The sequence below is a fragment of the Dendrobates tinctorius genome, unplaced genomic scaffold (genome assembly GCF_039654945.1).
Source record: "Dendrobates tinctorius isolate UK_male_01 unplaced genomic scaffold, ASM3965494v1 ptg000058l, whole genome shotgun sequence".
Classification (NCBI taxonomy): domain Eukaryota; kingdom Metazoa; phylum Chordata; class Amphibia; order Anura; family Dendrobatidae; genus Dendrobates; species Dendrobates tinctorius.
The window spans coordinates 5,410,297-5,432,229 of record NW_027361726.1 but is presented as its reverse complement, the minus strand read 5'-3'; the positions used below and the strand labels follow the sequence as shown (position 1 = coordinate 5,432,229).

Below are 21,933 nucleotides of genomic sequence, written 5' to 3'. Positions count from 1 at the left end.
TAACAATGAGGATGACTTGAAAGGCAGAGTGTGAGAAGCCCATCATCCGCACTGAATCCTCTCTCCATTAGGCCTGGTGGTGCTGAAGCATAACGTCCATGCACTTCCCTTCAGTCATGCCAAGCTTTGGCGGCAGCTGTAGAGTTCGCTCTTGGCACGAGCGCCGGCATCCTGGTATAAGGGGATTGGAGCGCTCATCTCCTGCTCCGCAGCCAAATAGTTTGTCATCTATGATGTTGTGGTAGAAGTGCTCAGTCGTGCGCCTCCAGCAGCACAGTAAAACGCGCCAGCACGTGTCTGTGAGGAGATACCAGCTTTGCCAGTCCTGTAATGTGATAATCGTGCCCAGCTGACTTTTTTTGTTTTTTTGTTCTTCCTTATGAGCCAGATATATATTACTTTCTCAGATGCGATCAGTGTGGCTCTGTTAGATTGTGTATATGAATCATCGCGCAACTGTGCGGCATCACTGGGCTGTTTCCGTATCTCCCGCTCGCTGTAATGGAAAGTGACGTGCGCCGGCACCTCTATCTCTCTGTTGAAAGTGGGCAACCTGATGCTTTTGGAGGTGATGCCATGTTCTAGCAGACAGACATAAGAGTGAAAAACATAAAAATATGTTGTGCGGTACCAAACTTTGCATGGCTTATCTGACTGTCATCTGTCCATATAGTCAGGGATTCCAGGCGGCATAGAAGAGGGACGCTTTGCTGTAGGAGTTTGAATAGGCATCATGTAATACTACGTCTGCTGTGCCATGGTCACTGGCCCATCAGCTGATTGCCCTGGTGGCTTTGTCCAGTTTCACATTAACACAACACTACATTTTTTTTCATCCATTGCTGCCATGTTAAAAGTCAAGAATTATGTATGACCCTGTACACATTACATAATCGATAAAGTGACAGGCCGGCATGTGTGTCCGTCCCCCCCCCCCCCCCCCAGCATGCGCACATGGACTGCATACCGCCTATTGCTCCCTGTAACATATCGCAATCCAGCGAAGCCAAATTCCTTCTGTTCTATACATAGTACAGCTTGTTCTTCTCGCTCTGGTTCAGTGACACAGGGGATGAGTAAATCGCTCCATTCTCTCTGCTGCTGGAAAACTTGAGTTTGGACACAGATCATAAGGCAGATTCTCATGTCTCCATTCATCATCCGTGACTGTGTAGCGGGGGCGGCTTGTAAAAGGATTTCTGTACACGAAGGTCATGGCTGAGTATGGAATCTGACGGGAGATCTCATTGGAGCTCTGTGACCCATTACATATGTCGGTACCTCACCTTTCATCTGGCATCTGATCATCCAGAAAGTTTTTAATAATGCTGAATCTTTTTATTTTGCACAAACCTGACATTTTAGACTGCTAATATGTAACGACTAAACTAAAGTGTCCTATGGATGTCCTGTAACAATGGGGATCCTTCCTGTAAGACCCCAACAGATCATGATGACAGTCCCAAAGTCTCCTGTTTGCATTAACGCTAATGTTAATAGGAGTGGTGGTCGGACATGCTCACTATCATTCTAATCTTATTGGGTAGTCAGAATCGGCGGGGGTCTACTCTCCACACCTGGACCCTATTTTGCAGATACAGTTGTTCTCAAAAAATTTACATACCCCAGCCAAATTTTTGCTTTCCTGGCCTTTTTTCAGAAAATATGAATAACACCAGAACTTTTTCTCCACTCATTGCTAGTGGGTGAAGCCATTTATTGTCAAACTACTGTGTTTTCTCTTTTTAAATTATAATGACAAACAAAAACATCCAAATGACCCTGATCAAAACTTCACATACCCTGGTGATTTTGGCCTTATAACATGGACAGAAATTGACTCAAATGGGTTTGAATGGCTACCAAAGGTAACATCTTCACCTGTGACCTGTATGATTATAATAAGTGTGTGTGCATAAAAGCTGAGTGCGTTTCTGGGATCCAGACAGACTCTTGCATCCAGCCACTGATGTTGTGAGTCATGGGACAAAAAGGTCACGGGAAAAGTTATTTGAACTGTATAAAACAGGAAAGGAATACAAAAAGATATCCAAGGCATTGATAATGCCAGACAGCAACATTCAAACTGTGATTAGCAAATGGAAAATCGGGGGCTCTGTAAAAACGAAACCACGGTCAGGTAGACCAACAAAAAGTCGTCCACAACTTCCAGGAAAATTGTTCAAGATGCAAAGAAAAACCCACAAATAACATCAGCTGAAATTCTGGACTCTCTGAAAACTGGGCTGCATGGTTGAGTCACCAGAAGAAAGCAATTACTGCGCAAATGCCACAAAGTATCTCTCCTACAATGCGTAAAACAGCACAGAGACAAGCCTTAAAACTTCTGGTAATTTGGAGCAATAAGACCAAAATGTAAGTTTTTGGCTACAACTATAAACGTTACATTTGGAGAGAGGTCAATAAGGTCTGTTTTGAAAGGAACACCATTCCTACTGTAAAGGGATGGATGTGGAGGGCCTGTAGCTATGGAGGGTGGGGCTGTTGCTATAGCGGGCTGGTTTGGAGTAGAGTAGGAGGTTACGACTAGTTCTCATTTCAATGCCATAACACCCCCCCCCCCCCCCCCGGACGTTCTGTTCAGAATATCTAGAAAACCGTGCAAACTAGTGACAGAAAGTAAATTACTTATTGTCAGAATTCTGCAGCCCAGATATGTACTGAGATTATGTGAAAAGCCCGGACAACCCCTTTAACTCTTTATGCAACCAGCAATAGAGATGTGCAACATTTTTAAAGAAACCCATTAGCAAAATTTTTTTGCCAAGAATACATGAATTTTAGTAGGAAACAAAAAGCACCAAAGGAGAAAAAGAGGAGACAGCTGGGGCTGTGCTTTGCTATGCAGTCTGGCATCTGCTGGACATGACGGCTGGAACTTAGTCCACAAGTGGATGAACATTTCAGGAGTGAAGCTGAGTGACCTTGGAAGAAAACACGGGATAAGAACCCAAGCCAGTTCCGTCCTGGCAGGACTGAAGTTGTGTGACACGTGAAGCCGGAGCCATGGCCGCAGCGTGTATCCGTGTGGGAGTCGTGTAACACTCAGCACAATGATCTGCTGTCTAAGGTTTTTAGAGATTAGGTCACATCGCTAAAATGTCACTTGTACATGTCCAAAGAAGGCTGAAAAATGCTCCGTCGTGTCCAGAAGTTTCCACTTTTCTGCCCGTTCAGCGACACAATGAGAGAACTTCAAATCCTCATCCAAATCCGAGATTTTCATGGCTGCAATTATAAGATCCCGTCCTTGCCTTGTGAGACCATGGACCATGATTTCCTGGCGATTACTTTTTTTTTTTTTTTTTGTCTAGTTCATGTCTGCATAAATTGGGGTTGTCCTTATGTAAAGTTGACTCTAGATGTTACTCGGTTGATGGACGGAGAAGGGGGCTGGCTTGGCTACTTCAGTGAAACACTTCACCGACAGAGAGAGGACGGAGAACGGTGATCTGTGCCAAAGACTAATCAGGCCTGCGGTTGTAGGCGTCGCTTCAATAGATGTTTTATAATTATATTGTATTAATTTCAGATTTCCACACCTCTAGAGGCTTTTATTATCCAGCTGGACATTGACTAGCCTTTACAGGAAATCGCAGACAATCCTCTTTCCTGATGGTGAGCCGATTGCCAGGGGTCTGGATACTGAAACCCACAGTAATCAGGTTTTAGGGCATATGGACAAGTATTATCCTGATGATCTCCCCCCCTCCGCAATGGTAATTTACCACCTGGCCCGTCTTTATTGATCCCAACATGCCTCTTACGACTAATACTCTCATTATACCGACCCAGATAATTGCATGTCGCATGCTCCCTTTGTTATGTTAAAGGTTTGTTGTCAAAAGGAATAACCCCTTTCACTTTGGAGCCTGAGGATGCTTGGGAAAGCCACGGTCAACAAGGCACGTCCACGGCGATGGCCCCTGCGGGGACGTGTAGAGCACATGGGGGCCATCGTATGAAGGGGCCATTAAACAAGCTCCTTCATGGACAGAAATCGGCCCTTGCTGTAAAGAGCAATATTGGGTCATAAAGGGTAGTCTCGAAGTAGGGGCTCCCACTCTGATGTGCGTATGTCCTAATAAAGACATCCCCTTTAAGGAGGTATATGCCTGCTTGTGCTACAGTTCTGGAAAGGCCAATGTGTCATTATTCCACATTTTCCGTTTTCACTCTCACCCATGACAACACCACGGGTCCGCCCATCAAGGACAGGAACCTACAGATAAAAAGGCGGCATCTCTCCTCCGCCCCCAGTTGAGTTCCTGTCCTTGATGGGTGACCCGTGGATCCTGCGGCAGCAGCAGCTTACCTTTGAAGACGAGCCAGGGCCATTCCGTTTGCAGTCCTGGCAGCGGGGAGGCCCCTGCCGCGGCGGGGTCGGTGCCTGAAGCCGCCACCGCTGTAGCCGAGGGGCTGTACAGGGTGAGCGGGCGGGAGAGGACCGAGCCGCCGCTCCGGAAAGGAGAATGGGGCTAGGGGACGCCGGTACACGCAGGGGCAGCGCCGCGGTACAGAGGTGTACGAATATGGCGCTTCCCCGGAAATGGAATGACGACTTCCGGGTCCCCGCGGTCGGCGCATGCGCATTGCGCGCTCCGCAGGGGCACAGCGGGGCAGGCTGGGAGAAGGAGGTGACGTCAGGGCTGGGAGATTCAAAAGAAGAACGCGGGAGCTGCTCCTTGCTGGAAGCGTCCTGTAAACATGGAGGACCGCGACCAGCACGAGGAGGAGCCAATGCAGCCGCATCCGCAGCAGCAGCCCAGACACCACCATCGCCGGCAAAAAGAAAAGGATGGGCTCGAGGGCCGGTCCAGTAGCCACTCCACGCAGCGGAGCAAGTCGACTGCGAGGACCAAGTCACCTTCTGTGGATCAGCCCGTGAGGGATCCGAATCCACCTCCCGAATCGGTACCTGCAACTGCGCATAATGGGGTAAGTGATCTACGTGAATATCCCCCATTATAAATAGACTTCTTTCCCTTATTAGGGAAAGAAGAAAGAAAAAACAAAGAACAGGGAATGCCCTACCTGTAGCAGGCCACTACCAGCAGCTTGGGATAAAAAACTCTGCGACTCCTGCATACAGAAAGTTCTTTGTGATGAAACCCCAGATTACGCCTCTGATCTAAGAGCGGTAATCCAATCGGCGTTTCAAAGTACCCTTTCATCCCTAAAATACAGAGAGAGGAGAAGGAAAAGGGACACAGTAGCAGCCTCCCAGTCAGAGGCCTCAACGTCAGGGGAAGTTACATCACATACTTCAGACACCGACTCGTCATCCTCAGATGAGGAAACAGAAGGTCGTCATTGTTTTCCCCTGTATGAGGTAGACATGTTAGTATAGGCAGTAAGGTCTACTATGGGGGTATCAGACCCTCGGCCAGATAGATCAGTCCAGGACATAATGTTTGGGGGACTAGGCCAAAAGAGACGCAGAGTGTTTCCGCTAAACGAAAATGTACAGGGCCTGATAAAAAAAAGAATGGGAGAGACCAGATAGGAAGAACTCCACGGTTCCCTCCCTTAAAAGAAAATACCCTTTTGACGAGGAGGCGTCCACGTCATGGGACAAAGCCCCGAAGTTAGACGTGGCGGTCGCCAAAGCCTCGAAAAAATTTGCACTCCCCTTTGAGGATATGGGTACTCTAAAGGACCCAGTAGACAAAAAAAGCCGATATTTTCCTTAAGGGCACTTGGGAATCAGCAGGAGGAAATCTTAGACCAGCGATAGCGGCAACTTGTACCTCCAGAGCCCTCATGGTGTGCGCTGTGGCTTAAATGTTGGCATGGGGACTTACAGACTAAGATGAAACTATGTGCCATCCCTTGTGAAGGGAAATTCCTATTTGGAGAGACATTGGATGACATCCTCAAAAAGGCGGGGGATGAAAAGAAGGGATTCCCAAATTTAGGCCCTACAGGCTTTAAAAGGTCCTTTCGAAACAAAAAGTTTTTTCAGAGGAGACCCCCGAGAGAACAGAAATGGGACGATAGAAGGAGAGACAGGGGGTTCTTCTTTGGTAACTCGTCCCGAGACAAAAAAACCCTCCAAGTGACTGTTTGCCCAGGGTGGGAGGGAGGCTAAGCTTTTTTTCTCCCAGCCTGGAGGAAAATATCGAACAACCCTTGGTTATTAAAGCTGATAGGATCAGGGTTAAGGATAGACTTTCTCTCTCTCTCCCACCTCAAAAATATGTAGTGACCCCACTAAGATCATCAGTAACAGAACAAGAAGCCTTCGAAAAAGAGGTCCTAAGCCTGTTGAACAAAAGAGTCCTCCAGGAGGTTCCCCCGCGTGAGAAAGGCAGAGGGTTCTACTCGCCTCTCTTTCTAGTAACCAAACCGGACGGTACCTTCCGGACAATTATAAATCTAAAGAGGCTGAGCGATTGACTCCATTTTGAATTTCTCGTTTTTGACAATCAAGTCAACCATCAAAATTCTCTTTCCCATTGCTTTATGGTAGTATTAGACCTCAGCGATGCCTACTATCATGTTCCCATCCACAAAGACTCCCAAGAATACCTCAGACTTGCTGTCTCCATAGGAGGCGAAATAAGGGAGTTTCAGTACAGGGCCCTGCCATTTGGGATTTCGGTAGCCCCACGAATCTTCACGAAACTAGTGGCAGAGATGATGGCTCACTTAAGAGAACAAGATGTTTTAATAATCCCATATCTGGACGACTTTTTAATAGCGAGCAACTCGGCCAAAAGATGCAGGGAACAGAGGGACAGAGTGATAGACACTCTAAAAAACCTCGGCTGGTTCCTAAACCTGAAAAAAATCAAGGCTGGAGCCCAGAAAAGTCCAGGAGTTCCTAGGCCTGACACTGGACTCAAACACCCAGAAGTGTTACCTGCCAGACCACAAGAAGGAGAGGATCGCTCAGATGGTAGCAAGAGCGACACAGAACCCTTCCATGACGCTAAGGAAAGCAATGTCACTATTAGGGTCCCTCTCTGCTTTCCTGCCGGCGGTCCAGTGGGCGCAGCTACATACGAGAGATCTCCAATGGGATGTTTTAGCCAACCAGTCAGCTTTAAGAGGTTACTTGGAAGGTTACGTTACACTAGACTCCAAAACTATTCGTTCCCTAGCTTGGTGGGGAAACAGAGACAACCTATCCAAAGGGATTCCCTGGGTGATAAGTCACATACATAATCACCACGGATGCCAGTCCCAAGGGATGGGGAGCACATATGAGCAACAGGGTGGCTCAGGGGGAATGGGGAGGTCAGGACCTAGAAGCCTCCTCAAAACAAAAGAAACTGTTGGCAGTAGGCTACGCCCTAACACACTTTCTACCGATATTAAAGGGGCATCATGTCCGCATATTTTCGGACAATTGAGTGACGGTGGCCTACATAAATCATCAGGGGGGAACCAGGTCCCGAACACTAATGAACACATCCTCTGAAATATTCACGCTACCCAAGAAAAACCTACTATCCCTATCTGCACTACACATACGGGGAGCAGAAAACCAGACCACAGACTTTCTAAGTCGCACCCAGCTACATCAAGGGGAGTGAGTTCTAAAACAGTCCATTTTTCAGAAGATTGTAAAATTGTGGGGAACCCCGGGCATGGATCTGTTTGCCGACTACAAAAACAAAAAAGTGGAAGCATTTTGTTCCATAGACCCCAGGGGGAATCCCCAGACCCTGGATGCGTTTATGCTTCCATGGACTCAGGGCCTAATGTATGCCTTTCCGCCGCCCATTCTCATTCCGGCAGTCATAAGGAAAGTCAGAAGACAGGGCACGAATGATACTAATAGCCCCGTTTTGGCCAAAAAGAACCTGGTTCTCCTGGCTGAGAATACTGTCAATAACCGACCCCTGGGTTCTACCAGATCTCCCCGACCTTCTGTCCCAAGGTCCCGTGTTACACCCTCGGGCAGTGTACCTCCATTTAACAGCATGGAATTTGAAAGGGCACTGCTGAGGGGGAGGGGGTTCTCAGAAAAACTGGTTTCCACGCTACAAAAGACTAGTAAACCGATCACAACCAGAGCCTATGGTAGAACTTGGAGGAAATTTCTATCCAGCTCCGGGGTAAGGGTTCAGGATGGAGTACAAACTGACAAAATTCTCAAATTCCTGCAAAAAGGGTTAGAGCAGGGGCTGGCAACTAATACATTGAAGGTACAGATAGCGGCTCTAGGTGCCCTTTATAACCAGGATGTGGCAGGCAACTCTTGGGTGGCACAGTTTATGGCTGCAGCCAAGTCTAGACCAATAACCACCCAGAAAATACCATTATGGGATCTAAACCTAGTGTTGTCTGCACTAACGGGCCCCCATTCGAGCCCATCCAGTCAGCACCCCTAAAAACCCTATCATTAAAGACTATACTTTTAGTGGCCCTAACATCCGCTCGCAGAGTGAGCGATATTCAAGCTTTGTCAGCAATACCCCCGTTCACTAAAATCCTAGACGATAGTCATATTAAAACCTGACCCAGCATACCTACCTAAGGTGTCGACACACTTCCATAGGTCCCAAGAAGTGGTCCTTCCTTCCTTCTGCCCAAACCCTAGGAATAGGGGAGAGGAGAAATTTCACACCTTGGATGTGAAGAGGTCCCTAGTTCAGTACTTAGAGACCACCAAGGGATGTAGGAAGGAAGGGTCTCTCTTTGTGTGTTTCCAGGGACCTCAGAAGGGATTCAAGGCATCCAAGAGTACCCTAGCAAGGTGGATAAGGGATGCGATTGCCCTGGTGTATTCATCCAGTGGGAATACCATCCCGGAGGGTTTAAAAGCTCACTCTACAAGGGCAATGGAGACCTCATGGGCAGAAAGATCAGAGGTATAAATAGAGCAGATCTGTAAGGCGGCCACCTGGTCAACACCTTCTACCTTTTTCAGGCACTATCGCTTAGATCTAGCCTCTACGTCTGACCTGACCTTTGGGAGAAGGGTCCTTCAGGTGGTGGTCCCTCCCTAAGCTACCAATCTCTGAAATTCTCTCCGTGGTGCTGTCATGGGTGAGAGAGAATAGCTTAGTTACTCACCGATAATGGGGTTTCTCGGAACCCATGACAGCACCCGCTTATCCCCCCCCCCTTCATGTGTGCGGTGAGCACGAGTTAATGTGTGCAAAGTGTTCTTCTATTAAAGACCCGACGGATCGGCTCATAGAAAATTTGGCCCGCTCTGTATTCGAAGCATCAGGGTCGGCTCTTTCTCCCTCTTTCGCAGCAACGTGGGTAGCCAAGGCCATGATGTCATGGTCAGAATAATTGAATAAGGTCCTGCAGGATGGGGATCTACCGTCGGCGATGTCGGAAGTTGCAAGTCAGATTGCCATGGCCGGCGACTACTTGATCATTGCTTCCCTGGATGCAGCCAATTGTGCGGCACTGGCGGCGGCAAATGCGATCGCCATTAGGAGGGCCCTTTGGTTGAGGATGTGGCGGGCCGATTCGATTTCCAAAAAGTCTCTCACTTCCCTTCCCATGGGGTCGTCTATTTGGAGATAAATTAGACCAGCTCATCGCGGATGCTACTGGAGGGAAAAGTAATTTTCTCCCACAGCAGAGGGTGAAACCACCTTTTCACCAGCCTCAGGCACGGTTTCGGGTTTTTCGCAACCCTGAATGGACGGCAGCAACCAGTTCCACCACTCCAGTTCGCTACAACAAAGACCGACAGGTCACATAAAGAGCCAACCCACTGGCTAGGGCGCGAGCTCGCCAGCCCAGGCCGAGGGGTACCAGGTCCCAAAGATCCTCAGCCAAATGACTTGGGGTACTCGGTGCCCAAGGATGCCAGGGTAGGCGGCCACCTGCTCCAGTTTCACCACGTCTGGGGCACATGTTGTGAGTTCATTCTCTGGTTCACCAGTTGAGTTCTCCTTCCAGACTCCCTCTGGTGGTAACAGGAGGTAGTGAGGCTGATTTGATTGGTGGAGATCTCCCACCTGAGAATGGGGATGACGATTGGACCTCAGGAGTCTCAGATTGGATTTAAGACAGCTGACGCCCTATTCTGTTGCTAGTGATTCCTTCTGTCTTGTCAGCTCTTGGTTTTCAGCTCTGTTCCAGTCAACTAAAGCTAAGTTTTTCTGCTAATGTTCACACTTGATTTTGTTGGTCCATTCAGTTTCTTGTGTGCTCAGCCAGCCCCGGCTGGGGGCTGTGCTGAATTTCCACTCTTATTTATCTGTATTTGCCAATTTGCTTTTTGTCCCTTACTAGTTTGGCCTCTTTTTGCTCTGTCTCAGAATATTTCAGAGTGCTGATATAGTGGGTGAAGTCTAGTGACTTCAGGGTTAATTTTGCTATCAGAAGTGTTGGACATTATTTTTGTAGGGTTTTTTGCAGGTTGCAGACAGTGTCTTTCCTTTCCTTTTAAGTTAGTTTGGGCCCCATCGTTTGCTCAGCCTATTTTCCTGCCTGTGTTTGTGCTTTCATCTTGTTTCACCGTCAATATATGTGTGGGGGCTGTCTTTCCTTTGGGGTCTGCTCTGGGGCAGTTAGTTTTCCCCTTTTCTTGCTTTAGGCTTATTTAGTTTTCCGGCCGTGACGAGGCGTCTAGGATCATCGTAGGTACGCTCCACGGCTGCTGCTAGTTGTGCGGTAGGATCAGGGATCTGCAATCTGCATAGTTACCAACCTCTCTGGTTTTCTGTGACTTGGCTTGTTTTGCTTTATCCTCGGTGACCCATTCATAACAGGCACGGTAGCACACGACTTATGGGTGACGGAGCTGGTGTCCTCAGGGTGCAAGATAGTTTATCAGGTATCCCCCAAGACGATTTTTTTCTGTCCCGACTCCCCAAAGTGGAGCCCCAGGCAAGGGCGTTGTTAGGGGCCATCAATTCACTACAGCGCAATGGAGTCATTGTTCCCGTACCAGAGCACGAGAAAGCTCAGGGTTTTTATTCCAATCTGTTCGCAGTCCCCAAAAAAGACGGGTCAGGCCAGTGCTGGACTTGAAGCTCCTGAACAAGTTCATCAGAATCAGACATTTTCGGATGGAATCTCTCCGTTCGGTAATATCGGCCATGAAACGGGGAGAATACTTGGCGTCGATCGACGTCCAGGATGCCTGTCTGCATATCCCTATTTTTCCTCCGCATCAGAGGTTCCTACGTTTCGCCATCGATGGGCGGCATTTCCAGTTTGTGGCACTGCCCTTTGGGCTAGCCACAGCTCCCAGGGTATTCACAAAGGTAATGGCAGTGGTCATGGCCATCCTACACTCCCAGGGCATAGTCGTCCTGCCATACTTAGACGACCTCTTGGTGAAAGGCCCTTCTTTTCGAGCGTGCAGGGAAAACGTCAGCATCACATTGGATACCCTGTATCGCTTAGGATGGTTGATCAACAGAAAAAAATCATCTCTTGTTCCAGCCCAGAGGATTTCCTTTTTAGGAATGATTTTCAATACCTCCCGAGGGTTGGTAATTCTCCCTCAGGACAAAGCACTAGTGCTTCGGCAAGGAGTCCGCAAGCTTCTGCAGCCTGTCCCTCACACCATTCGGTTTGGAATGAGAATGCTAGGAAAGATGGTGGCGGCAATGGAAGCGATTCCATTTGCCCAGCTTCATCTTCGTCCCCTACAGTACGCCCTCTTGTCAGCCTGGGACAAGAGCCTTTTTACGCTCGATCATCGGTGCCGGCTGTCCCCCCAAGTCAGGCAGTCCCTACGGTGGTGGACGCTCAGTTCCCCCCGGATCAATGGTTGGTGGTCAACCGACGCGAGCCTCCTCGGCTGGGGAGTGGTTTTTCGTCACCACACGACTCAAGGACGGTGGTCGCAGCAGGAGGCATGCATACTGATCAACCTATTGGAGATACGGGCGGTTCGATTGGCGGTGCAACATTTCCAGCATTTTTTGGCAGGCCGCCCTGTTCGGATTCAGTCGGACAATGCCACAGCGGTAGCTTACGTAAATCATCAGGGGGGCACTCGCAGCAGGACAACCATGTGCGAGGTGGAACACGTGCTTCTCTGGGCCGAGAGAAATCACTCGATAATTTCAGCGGTCCACATCCCGGGCGTGGAAAATTGGGCGGCGGACTTCCTCAGCCGGCAGGGTGTCGCGTCGGGGGAATGGTCGCTGCACCCTGAGGTCTTCCAGCAGATTTGCCAACGGTGGGGGACACCGGAAGTGGATCTGATGACCTCCAGGGGGAACGCCAAGGTAACCGTGTTAGTCGCTCGGTCTCGAGACCCGCGAGCGATCGCCGTGGATGCGTTGGTTCTGCCATGGAACCAGTTTCGCTTCCCATACGTTTTTCCCCCGCTGCCACTGCTTCCGAGGGTCATCAAGAAAATCAAAACAGGGAGTTCCAGCAATTTTGCTAGCCCCAGACTGGCCCCATCGAGCATGGTACTCAGATCTAGTGCAGCTGCTCGCAGATGTCCCACGGCGACTGCCAGAGCGCCCAGATCTACTTTCTCAGGAACCGATTTGCCACCAGAACTCAGGGGCCCTGTGTTTGACGGCATGGCCGTTGAATCTTGGATTCTAACCCAGGCAGGGTTTGAGAGCAAAGTGATCGCTACAATGGTTAGCGCCCGGAAGCCTGCTTCAGCTCGAATTTATCACCACACGTGGAAGGTGTTCTTTGCTTTGTGTCGAGACCACGGTGTTTCTCCACTGAGATTCTCAATCCCCAACATCTTGGCTTTTCTTCAGTCGGGCCTAGACTCGGGCTTGGCCCCAAGTTCCCTCAGGAGACAAATATCGGCCTTATCCGTCCTGTTCCAGCGCAGAATTGCTACCAACTTGCAGGTTAAGACTTTCATCCAGGGAGTCTCCCACTTGGTACCTCCCTATAAGTCACCTATGGATGCCTGGGACCTTAACCTGGTCTTGAGTGTCCTGCAGGAAGCCCCTTTTGAGCCGCTACAGGATATTTCTTTGTGCCTCTCCAGAAAGGTTGTTTTCTTGGTAGCCATAACTTCCATTAGGCGAGTCTCGGAGTTGGCGGCACTGTCATGCCGCGCTCCGTTTCTCACTTTTTTCAAGGATAGTGATTCTCAGGCCAGCTCCCCCTTCCTGCCGAATATATGTTCTCTGTCCAAATATATATGAACCTAACTGTATGTTAGCACTATAAAAATAAAATTATCATTACGAGCTTTGTAGAAATTTTATGAGCTCTGAGGAAAATCTGCAGAGCAAATCTACCGGCGCGGCTAAGGATCCTTTTAACAGCCAAAAGATGGGCAGCTCTGCTTCACCCAGATGATGCCATACAAATGAGCATGTGCCTTAAATCCGGGTGCTTCATCAATATTCATAGGTGCCCAGAAGGTGTCTTACTTCATGTAAAAGCTGAAAATAGAAGAGATGCAAATATCTGGTGCTGATCTGTCGCCTGCACGGGGTTAACTCTTTCATGTGCACAGTGGCAGAGTTGTAAGAGCTTGGATCCTCATCTGGTAAATGTTGCGATATGCGGATTACTTAGTAATTATTCCCACTGGTGCCTGCCAGTCACTGAAGGTTTTAACCCCTGGGAATTCGGCTTGTAATACAAGGTAGTGATATGAACACTGTAGATTACCGCTTTTTAAAGGAGTCTCTGGACAGGGGCAGACATATCTTTGGTGCAATCGTAAAGGAACCCAAGAACTAAGGGGGCCACATCACCTCCAAATCAGCAAGCAGCTTCTGTCCCAGGAACATAAAGGGCTGCAATACGATGATCTACTGTGTTTGTACAGGGGCCTTTTCTATCCGTGTCCGCCCCTGCCGCTGGAATAAAGTAGCAGGATTGACCGTAAACTGCATCTTTGTAAAATAACATGTGGGTGTACTCTATATAATGAAGTGGAGGAGCAGTACAATTCTGTCCCCATAGGGATAGTCCATGGAGTCTATATAAATGTCTTTTTATTTGCAGACCTCTTGTATTTGAGGCTGTTGTAAGAGTCCCCAGAGCTTCCTTTGAAGTCTCGGCCCCCACAGTGAGGCCCCTCTTGCTTTGGTTGCCCAGCGTGGCCGGCTCAGGAAGTCGGATTGAATCTGTTTACTTTCGGCTTTGCACATATCATACAGCTTGTATCTATTATGGCCTCCACCAGCCGGCCAGGCCACCACCCTGTCTATTTAGTCACATCTCTGAAAACCTACCGGTCACCCAATTAGTAATCAGAAGCGAATGGATCAGGAACCGTTACACCCTGAACATGAGAAGCTTCTAAAACTGCTTCTATGAATCTATTATTTTGTCGATCAAGCCATAAAAATAGCCAGATGTGTGATGGAGAGGAGGTCCTGTTTCCCCTTCCTATAATTTTTGCTTTCCCTTGCATGTTCGGCCACCAAAAGGTGCCTATACACATTGGCAAACCCAAAGATCGTGGTTGAAACATGGATGATCTGTCTCGGGGGGGCTCCCAGCTCTCGCCCAACATCGCAGCTTTTCTCTCCTCTCTTCATTGAAAGCACATGAACACTTAACCAATTCACCCATTCACAAAAAATGACAATCTGGTGTGTATGGGCACCTTTAGGCTGTGTGCACACGCTGCGGATTTTGCTGCGGTTCCGCAGCGGTTTTGGCCGCTGCGGACCCGCAGCAGTTTTTGCTGCGGTGTACAGTACCATGATTCCCTATGGGAATCACAAACCGCAATGCAGACGGTGCGGAATTTTCCGCGCGGATTATCTGCGGTTTTCAATCCGCAGAAAGAATTGACATGTCAATTCTTTCTGCGGATTCCCCTGTGGTTTGCCATCTCCTCCATTGAGGAGATGAAAAACCGCAGGTAAAACCGCAGGTATTTTGACCTGCGGTTTCACCTGCAGATTTTACAAAATCCGCGCGGATGAATCCGCACCTAATCCGCAGCGTGTGCACACAGCCTTACCGGCTATAACATGTGGCACAATTTTGTATAATGTCCAGCGCAGCTTATACTTTTTACCTGAGAAGCCGAAGCTTATGGACGGTCCCCTTAAGAGCGACGTATCAGGATGTCCCTTTAAGAGAGACCCCATTGATAATGCCACTTATCAGAGAGTTTGCAGCAAAAAAAATGACCTCTTAGATCTCTATGAAGCTGCCAGATCCTAAGACTCTCAGTTGGCCAGGACTTCCATCCATAATACGGTAGCACAACACCCAGAATACGCTGATATGAAACTGGGAGCTAATGATAAACGACGTGGACTATGGTTTATGCCATGCAAGGTATTCAAGAAGTGGCAGAAAAAACATTCCAGGAAGCCTCAGTAATGTCATGTACCTTGTAAGGAATGCAGGGGAACAAGTCAGGTTTCTAAAAATACATCATATATTGACTGTGGTTATAAAACATTTTATTCCACCTGAGCAGGAAAGAAGATGCAATGTATCACTGATATGGTACCATGTAGTAGCTGACATGGACCAGGCAGAGCCTATGCAGCCGAAAACTACAACTCCTACGAGGCGGATAGTGACCCTGTAGTCAAAGGGTATTACAGAGGGAACGATCCTGCATTAGGGTTTTACTGCACAGCGATGATCAATTGCAGGATTCATTTCCAAAGTGAATTTACTAATGGGATTTCCAGAAAGCGTCTAAGTGCCGGATGAATATTAAGCAAGCCATCGAGAAGATGATGAGAACTGTAATAGATGCAGAAGTCGAGGAGAATAGATAATGACATGAGCTGAGATGAGATGGAAGCTACTGGAGATAAAAAGACGAATGATCCAAGGGCTGTAGGATGTAAAATGAATTATAAGGAAGCTAAGAGGGATGTTGGCTCGATAAGGTAGAAGAGGATGGAGGCAAGATCAGGAGCAAGTGATGTTCTGATGGGGAAGAATTGCAGAAGGACTCGGAGGCATCCGGCTGTAAAACATTACAAATCATGTCTCTGATATTAAAGGAGATACCCCACCTCTGTCTCGGCAGATCTAACTTACAGCGGTGTGTCTCACGCTATTAATTATAGCGCCTCTTCTAGAAGCAATTTGTGGACCCCAATACTGAAGATATAATCATGTGGATTTCTCCCTTCCAAGTAGACGTATCTGCACTAGAGTTGAGCGACTTTGGTCGGATCGGGTTTCGTGAAACCCGAATGAAACAAAATAAGTTTCAGATGAAACTCGTCCGACTAGAGCAAAAAAAGTCGGAGTTTCGTCCGACTTTTATTTCCCATTGACTTGCATTGGGGTCGGGTTTCGGACGAAACTCCGACTTTGTTTTGCTCTAGTCGGACGAGTTTCATCTGAAACTTATTTTGTTTCATTCGGGTTTCACGAAACCCGATCCGACCAAAGTCGCTCAACTCTAATCTGCACCCTTGACATGATTTATGTTTTGTTTTTTTGTTTTTTTTTTAATTAAATCCCTGTGTTATAGGATCTTCGAATTTAACCTTGTGTTGTTCCTCTTTTGTTCCTCCTGGAAACTCATGTATAAATTGACGAGTTGGAAGGGGGTGTCCTTGTATATTTTCACATTTCTAGGAGGAGTAACAGAGGAACAGTAAAAAACAGCATGATGGGAAAAGATGCTCCAGAATTCTATAAGCATTTGGTACAAGTACACATCACATAGCAAGCTCCAATGTTGCCGTGCGCTTCATGTTATATCATCTAAGAAACGTAATCTTCATTTTTTGCTTAGGTGTTTTTTTTATTATTATTATTATTATTATTATTATTATTATTATTATTATTATTATTATGAAACAATTATTCAGTATGCAAAATAAAAATTGGCCTTAGAGAACAGTTTGCTAGTTCATTAGATGTTGCCTGCAGTGTAAATAATAGAGGATTTTATGGTCTGGTTATCATGGCGTCACATGGTAAATAAATGTATATATTAGTAATGAAAAATATCAAAATTCAATTGTGATATACAGTACAGACCAAAAGTTTGGACACACCTTCTCATTTAAAGAGTTTTCTTTCTTTTCTTGACTATAAAAATTGTAGATTCACTCTGAAGGCATCAAAACTATGAATTAACACTTGTGGAGTTATATAATTAACAAAAAAGTGTGAAACAACTGAAAATATGTCTTATATTCTAGGTTCTTCAAAGTTGCCACCTTTTGCTTTGATTACTGCTTTGCACACTCTTGGCATTTTCTTGATGAGCTTCAAGAGGTAGTCACCAGAAATAGTCTTCCAACAGTCTTGAAGGAGTTCCCAGAGATGCTTAGCACTTGGCCCTTTTGCCTTCACTCTGTGGTCCAGCTCACCCCAAACCATCTCGATTGGGTTCAGGTCTGGTGACTGTGGAGATCAGGTCATCTGGCGTAGCACCCCATCACTCTCCTTCTTGGTCAAATAGCCCTTACACAGCCTGGAGGTGTGTTTGGGGTCATTGTCCTGTTGAGAAATAAATGATGGTCCAACTAAACGCAAACCAGATGGAATAGCATGCCGCTGCAAGATGCTGTGGTAGCCATGCTGGTTCAGTATGCCCTCAATTTTGAATAAATCCCCAACCGTGTCACCAGCAAAGCACCCCCACACCATCACACCTCCTCCTGCATGCTTCACGGTGGGAACCAGGCATGTAGAGTCCATCCGTTCACCTTTTCTGCATCACACAAAGACACGGTGGTTGGTACCAAAGATCTCAAATTTGGACTCATCAGACCAAAGCACAGATTTCCACTGGTCTAATGTCCATTCCTTGTGTTCTTTAGCCCAAACAAGTCTCTTCTGCTTGTTGCCTGTCCTTAGCAGTGGTTTCCTAGCAGCTATTTTACCATGAAGGCCTGCTGCACAAAGTCTCCTCTTAACAGTTGTTGTAGAGATGTGTCTGCTGCTAGAACTCTGTGTGGCATTGACCTGGTCTCTAATCTGAGCTGCTGTTAACCTGCGATTTCTGAGGCTGGTGACTCGGATGAACTTATCCTCCGCAGCAGAGGTGGTTCTTGGTCTTCCTTTCCTGGGGCGGTCCTCATGTGAGCCAGTTTCTTTGTAGCGCTTGATGGTTTTTGCCACTGCACTTGGGGACACTTTCAAAGTTTTCCCAATTTTTCGGACTGACTGACCTTCATTTCTTAAAGTAATGATGGCCACTCGTTTTTCTTTACTTGGCTGCTTTTTTATTGCCATAATACAAATTCTAACAGTCTATTCAGTAGGACTATCAGCTGTGTATCCACCAGACTTCTGCACAACACAACTGATGGTCCCAACGCCATTTATAAGGCAAGAAATCCCACTTATTAAAACTTACAGGGCACACCTGTGAAGTGAAAACCATTGTTAATGAGTATAATTCCACATGTGTTAATTCATAGTTTTGATGCCTTCAGAGTGAATCTACAATTTTCATAGTCATGAAAAGAAAGAAAACTCTTTGAATGAGAAGGTGTGTCCAAACTTTTGGTCTGTACTGTACATCCACCCCTTTTATAAGTAATCAGAATGAAATCCTCCATTCTTTACACTGCATGTTGCATTCTATGTGAGAAACTGTGAAAAGTGAGCATTACAACAGTTCCCTGCACAATCTTGTTAGTGTCGACCAAGGAGCGATTGGATTTGGGCTATTTGCTAAGGCAGCGAATTGCATTGCCATTATTAGCTTTAGTAGGTCATCATTTAATTAGCAGCGTAGTAGCGGTACACCCAGAGCAGATTACGCTCTTTCATCCCTGTGTCACTAATGTGCCGCCCCTGATACCGGGATAGTTCTGCGGTGTGTCATCATGCATTTAGCTAATAACCTGCTTACAGATGTGTCTGTCTACCATGTCCTGAATCTCTGCTCTGCTTCTGTTCCAGATGACAGCGCCTCTGCCTCCAGCAGCATGGAGGTGACCGATCGCATTGCATCGCTGGAGCACCGGGTGCAGATCCAAGAGGATGAGATCCAGCTGCTGAAGTCCGCCCTGGCCAACGTAGTGAGACGACTCAATGAGTCCGAGGAGCAGCACGCCCTGCAGAACCGGAAAGGGCCCACAAAAGGTGCGTTGGGCAGTATTTGTGCTTGGCCTAAATAATCATGCACAAGAAGCACGAGCTACATGGGCCACAATCACAACACGCATGTTCATATTGAAAAGATCACTTTGGACCACCCTCAAATCGGAGCGAAATTGTATCATTACCATGACTCAGTCCTTGTATTGAGACGTCCCCAAACGTTTGCCCTAACTGGGGGAAAAAAAACAACAAATTTTAGATATGAAGGATAAAAATTTACTTTTAATGCATCTATTAAAAAGACAAACCTCAAACACCGTGCACATATACCATGCTCTCTAAGTACACATTGCGATAGAGTGCCTGAACTCCGTACCTGTCTGTCAGTGGAGGTTGGCACCCTACAGATATACGATTGATGGCGCCCCCCGCTCATCGATGGCTGCCCCTGAGTGTCCTAGACGTCCCTATGCTGGTGACTCAAGCACCCAGCAGGCACTCCAAGTGCAGGGGACTATATCAACAGGGTGCTTAAAGACAGGCAAATAGTAGAGAGAGTGTGCTGCTCAACACCAGTGGAATGGCAAATGGACAATAGATTATCTCTCTCAGTACCTCACTGTGCTGTTACCTGCTACCGCCCACCTCTGACACATACCCTGGTGTCTTCGGTCAGGAGAGCAATATACAGCGGGCACCAGGGGCCGGAGCAGAGCATGGAAGCGCTCTGTGAGCAATACATTGTTATGCACGCAAAGAAGGGGGGAAAACTGGGCAAAGAGTCAATGCATATAATATTAGATCCATTCAAGGACATATTGGGGCTGCTGGATCTACAAATTACCATAATTCCATGGTGATAAGTGGTAATACACACATATAAAGGAACACAGCTGTTTATATAGATACTAGTGATGAGCGAGTATACTCGTTGCTCGGGTCTTTCAGAGCATGCTTGGGTGATCTCTGAGTATTTTGGCGTGCTCGGAGATTTAGTTTTTGTCGTCTCAGCACCATGATTTACAGCTGCTAGCCAGCCTGAATACATGTGTGGATTGCCTGTTTGTTAGGGAATTCCCACATGTATTCAGCCTGTCTACAAGTCGTAAATCATGGTGCTGAGACGACAAAAACTAAATCTCTGAGCACGCCAAAATACTCAGAGACCAACCGAGCAACGAGTATACTCGCTCATCACTAATACATACTTCAAAACATGATTGTATAGGGCATGTTATTTTAACATGATACTGATAACAGTTATCACCACATAAAAATGTGAATCCTGCATTCCTTTTTGAAAAATAAACAAGTCATGGCATTAAGTTTATGGTCCTCAGGTATCTGCTATAGACTGAGTTCACAAACCATATCAGAAGGTCATGAAAAAAGCAACCATAAGTACCGCCTTTATGCTGTTGTCATGATGGTTTTTTTTTTATGTATCACTGGTATATTGTGTAGGAAAATGTATCTGGTTAAAGTTTGTTATTATTCCTACACTACTTTCAGGGAAATTGATCCTGGGAGATGCAAGCATATACGGTATATATCCCAGGGACATCCAGGGTCAGCTGACGTGGAGAAAGGCGCCGTATCCACTGTCAAGTAGGGTGCCAACCTCCGCTGGTAGGTAGGATTTGGTATAGCAGGGAAGGTACTGAGAAATACATAATCTATTGTCCATTTGCCATTCCACTGGTGTTGAGCAGCACACTCTCTCTACTATTTGCCTGTCTTTAAGCACCCTGTTGATATAGTCCCCTGCACTTGGAGTGCCTGCTGGGTGCCTGAGTCACCAGCATAGGGACGTCTAGGACACTCGGGGACAGCCATCGATGAGCGAGGGGCGCCATCACTCGTATATTTAGGGTGCCAAACTCCACTGACAGACAGGTACGGGGTTCAGGGAATCTATCACAGTGTGTACTGGGAGATCTGATATATGTGCATGGTGTTTGTCTTTTGCATAGATGCATTAAAAGTTAATATTCTTCATATCTAAAATTTAGGGGTTTTTTTCCCCAGTTAGTCCTCTTTAATTTATAACCCCCACTAGCTAACAGTTTCAAAAATTTGTTTAAGTTTCAATACAACCAGTTTCATTAATATGAAGCTCAGATACAACGTAACAAGCCGCGCGTCTGTTTCCACCAGATATGACTGGTCCATTACCATTTTCAGTATCTCTGTGTTGTCAGTGAATGGAAACCTTCCTGATCATGTCCAGCTGAGAACAAAAGTATCAGCCACTGAAAGCCAACCGGCCGGACCCTTTCCCTCCAGACACCATCCATCGGGGAGAGTCAGGAAGCCTCCATATAGAATATTGTTGGGCTCAGTCCTCTTTAGTCTGTGTATGGATGCCTTAGCAAGTCCTGCACCTCTGTCAATTGATGGAAGCTGCAACATTGAGGTTGTGCTATTCCCATAGCTTGCGGGTTATAAGATTGACCCGAGGACCTCATCTTCGAGATCTATAGTTTGTGGCTTCATTTACAAATCATTTATCCATACTGAATGAGTCAGAGATGGGACTGTCTGCACCTCTGGGGACCTGGATCATCGTTTATTTCACAGCACCGTTGAGCAGAATGATTGTCATGTAATACTACATGTGTGGCCCACCGGCCGCAGCTTCTTCACAGTAACGGCGGCTTCTGGCTTTTGAGGATCCCTCTCCCCTTTTTTTTTTTTTTTTTTTTTTTTTTTTTTTCTCCTCCCTCCACTCCTTTCGGACAATCTTTACAAAAACCTTGTAATTTCCAGCACAGATATACGGGGCGTTGTCTCTCGGGAGCCCCTTTTACAGGGATAGGAGACTGGTGATTAATTTTCGGCGTGTTCTATGATGAGCTGTCACAGAGCCAGGGTGTACGTTGGTTTTATGAGCCTCTCATTGGGTCCTTTTTAATGGGAGATATCCACAGTCGTCGAGCACAGCGGAATGGAGAATGAACGAGGAGGCCTCGTGGCTTGTAAATCCTTATGTGGCCGATAGATGACGTCTGCTGGCAGCGCCTCATCATAGCGACGATCTCCAAC

General features: G+C 47.0%; 1 protein-coding gene across 5 annotated transcripts in view; it reads left to right on the top strand.

Annotated features, from left to right (window-relative positions):
* The window catches only part of EML1 (EMAP like 1), a 163,192-nt gene that overhangs the window by 90,753 nt on the left and 50,506 nt on the right, over positions 1–21,933 (top strand). For all 5 annotated transcript variants that reach the window (XM_073577972.1, XM_073577970.1, XM_073577969.1 and 2 more), the window contains exon 2: positions 18,748–18,930. In XM_073577972.1, the coding sequence (XP_073434073.1) occupies positions 18,748–18,930 (183 nt within the window). The remainder of the gene's footprint in view (positions 1–18,747; positions 18,931–21,933) is intronic.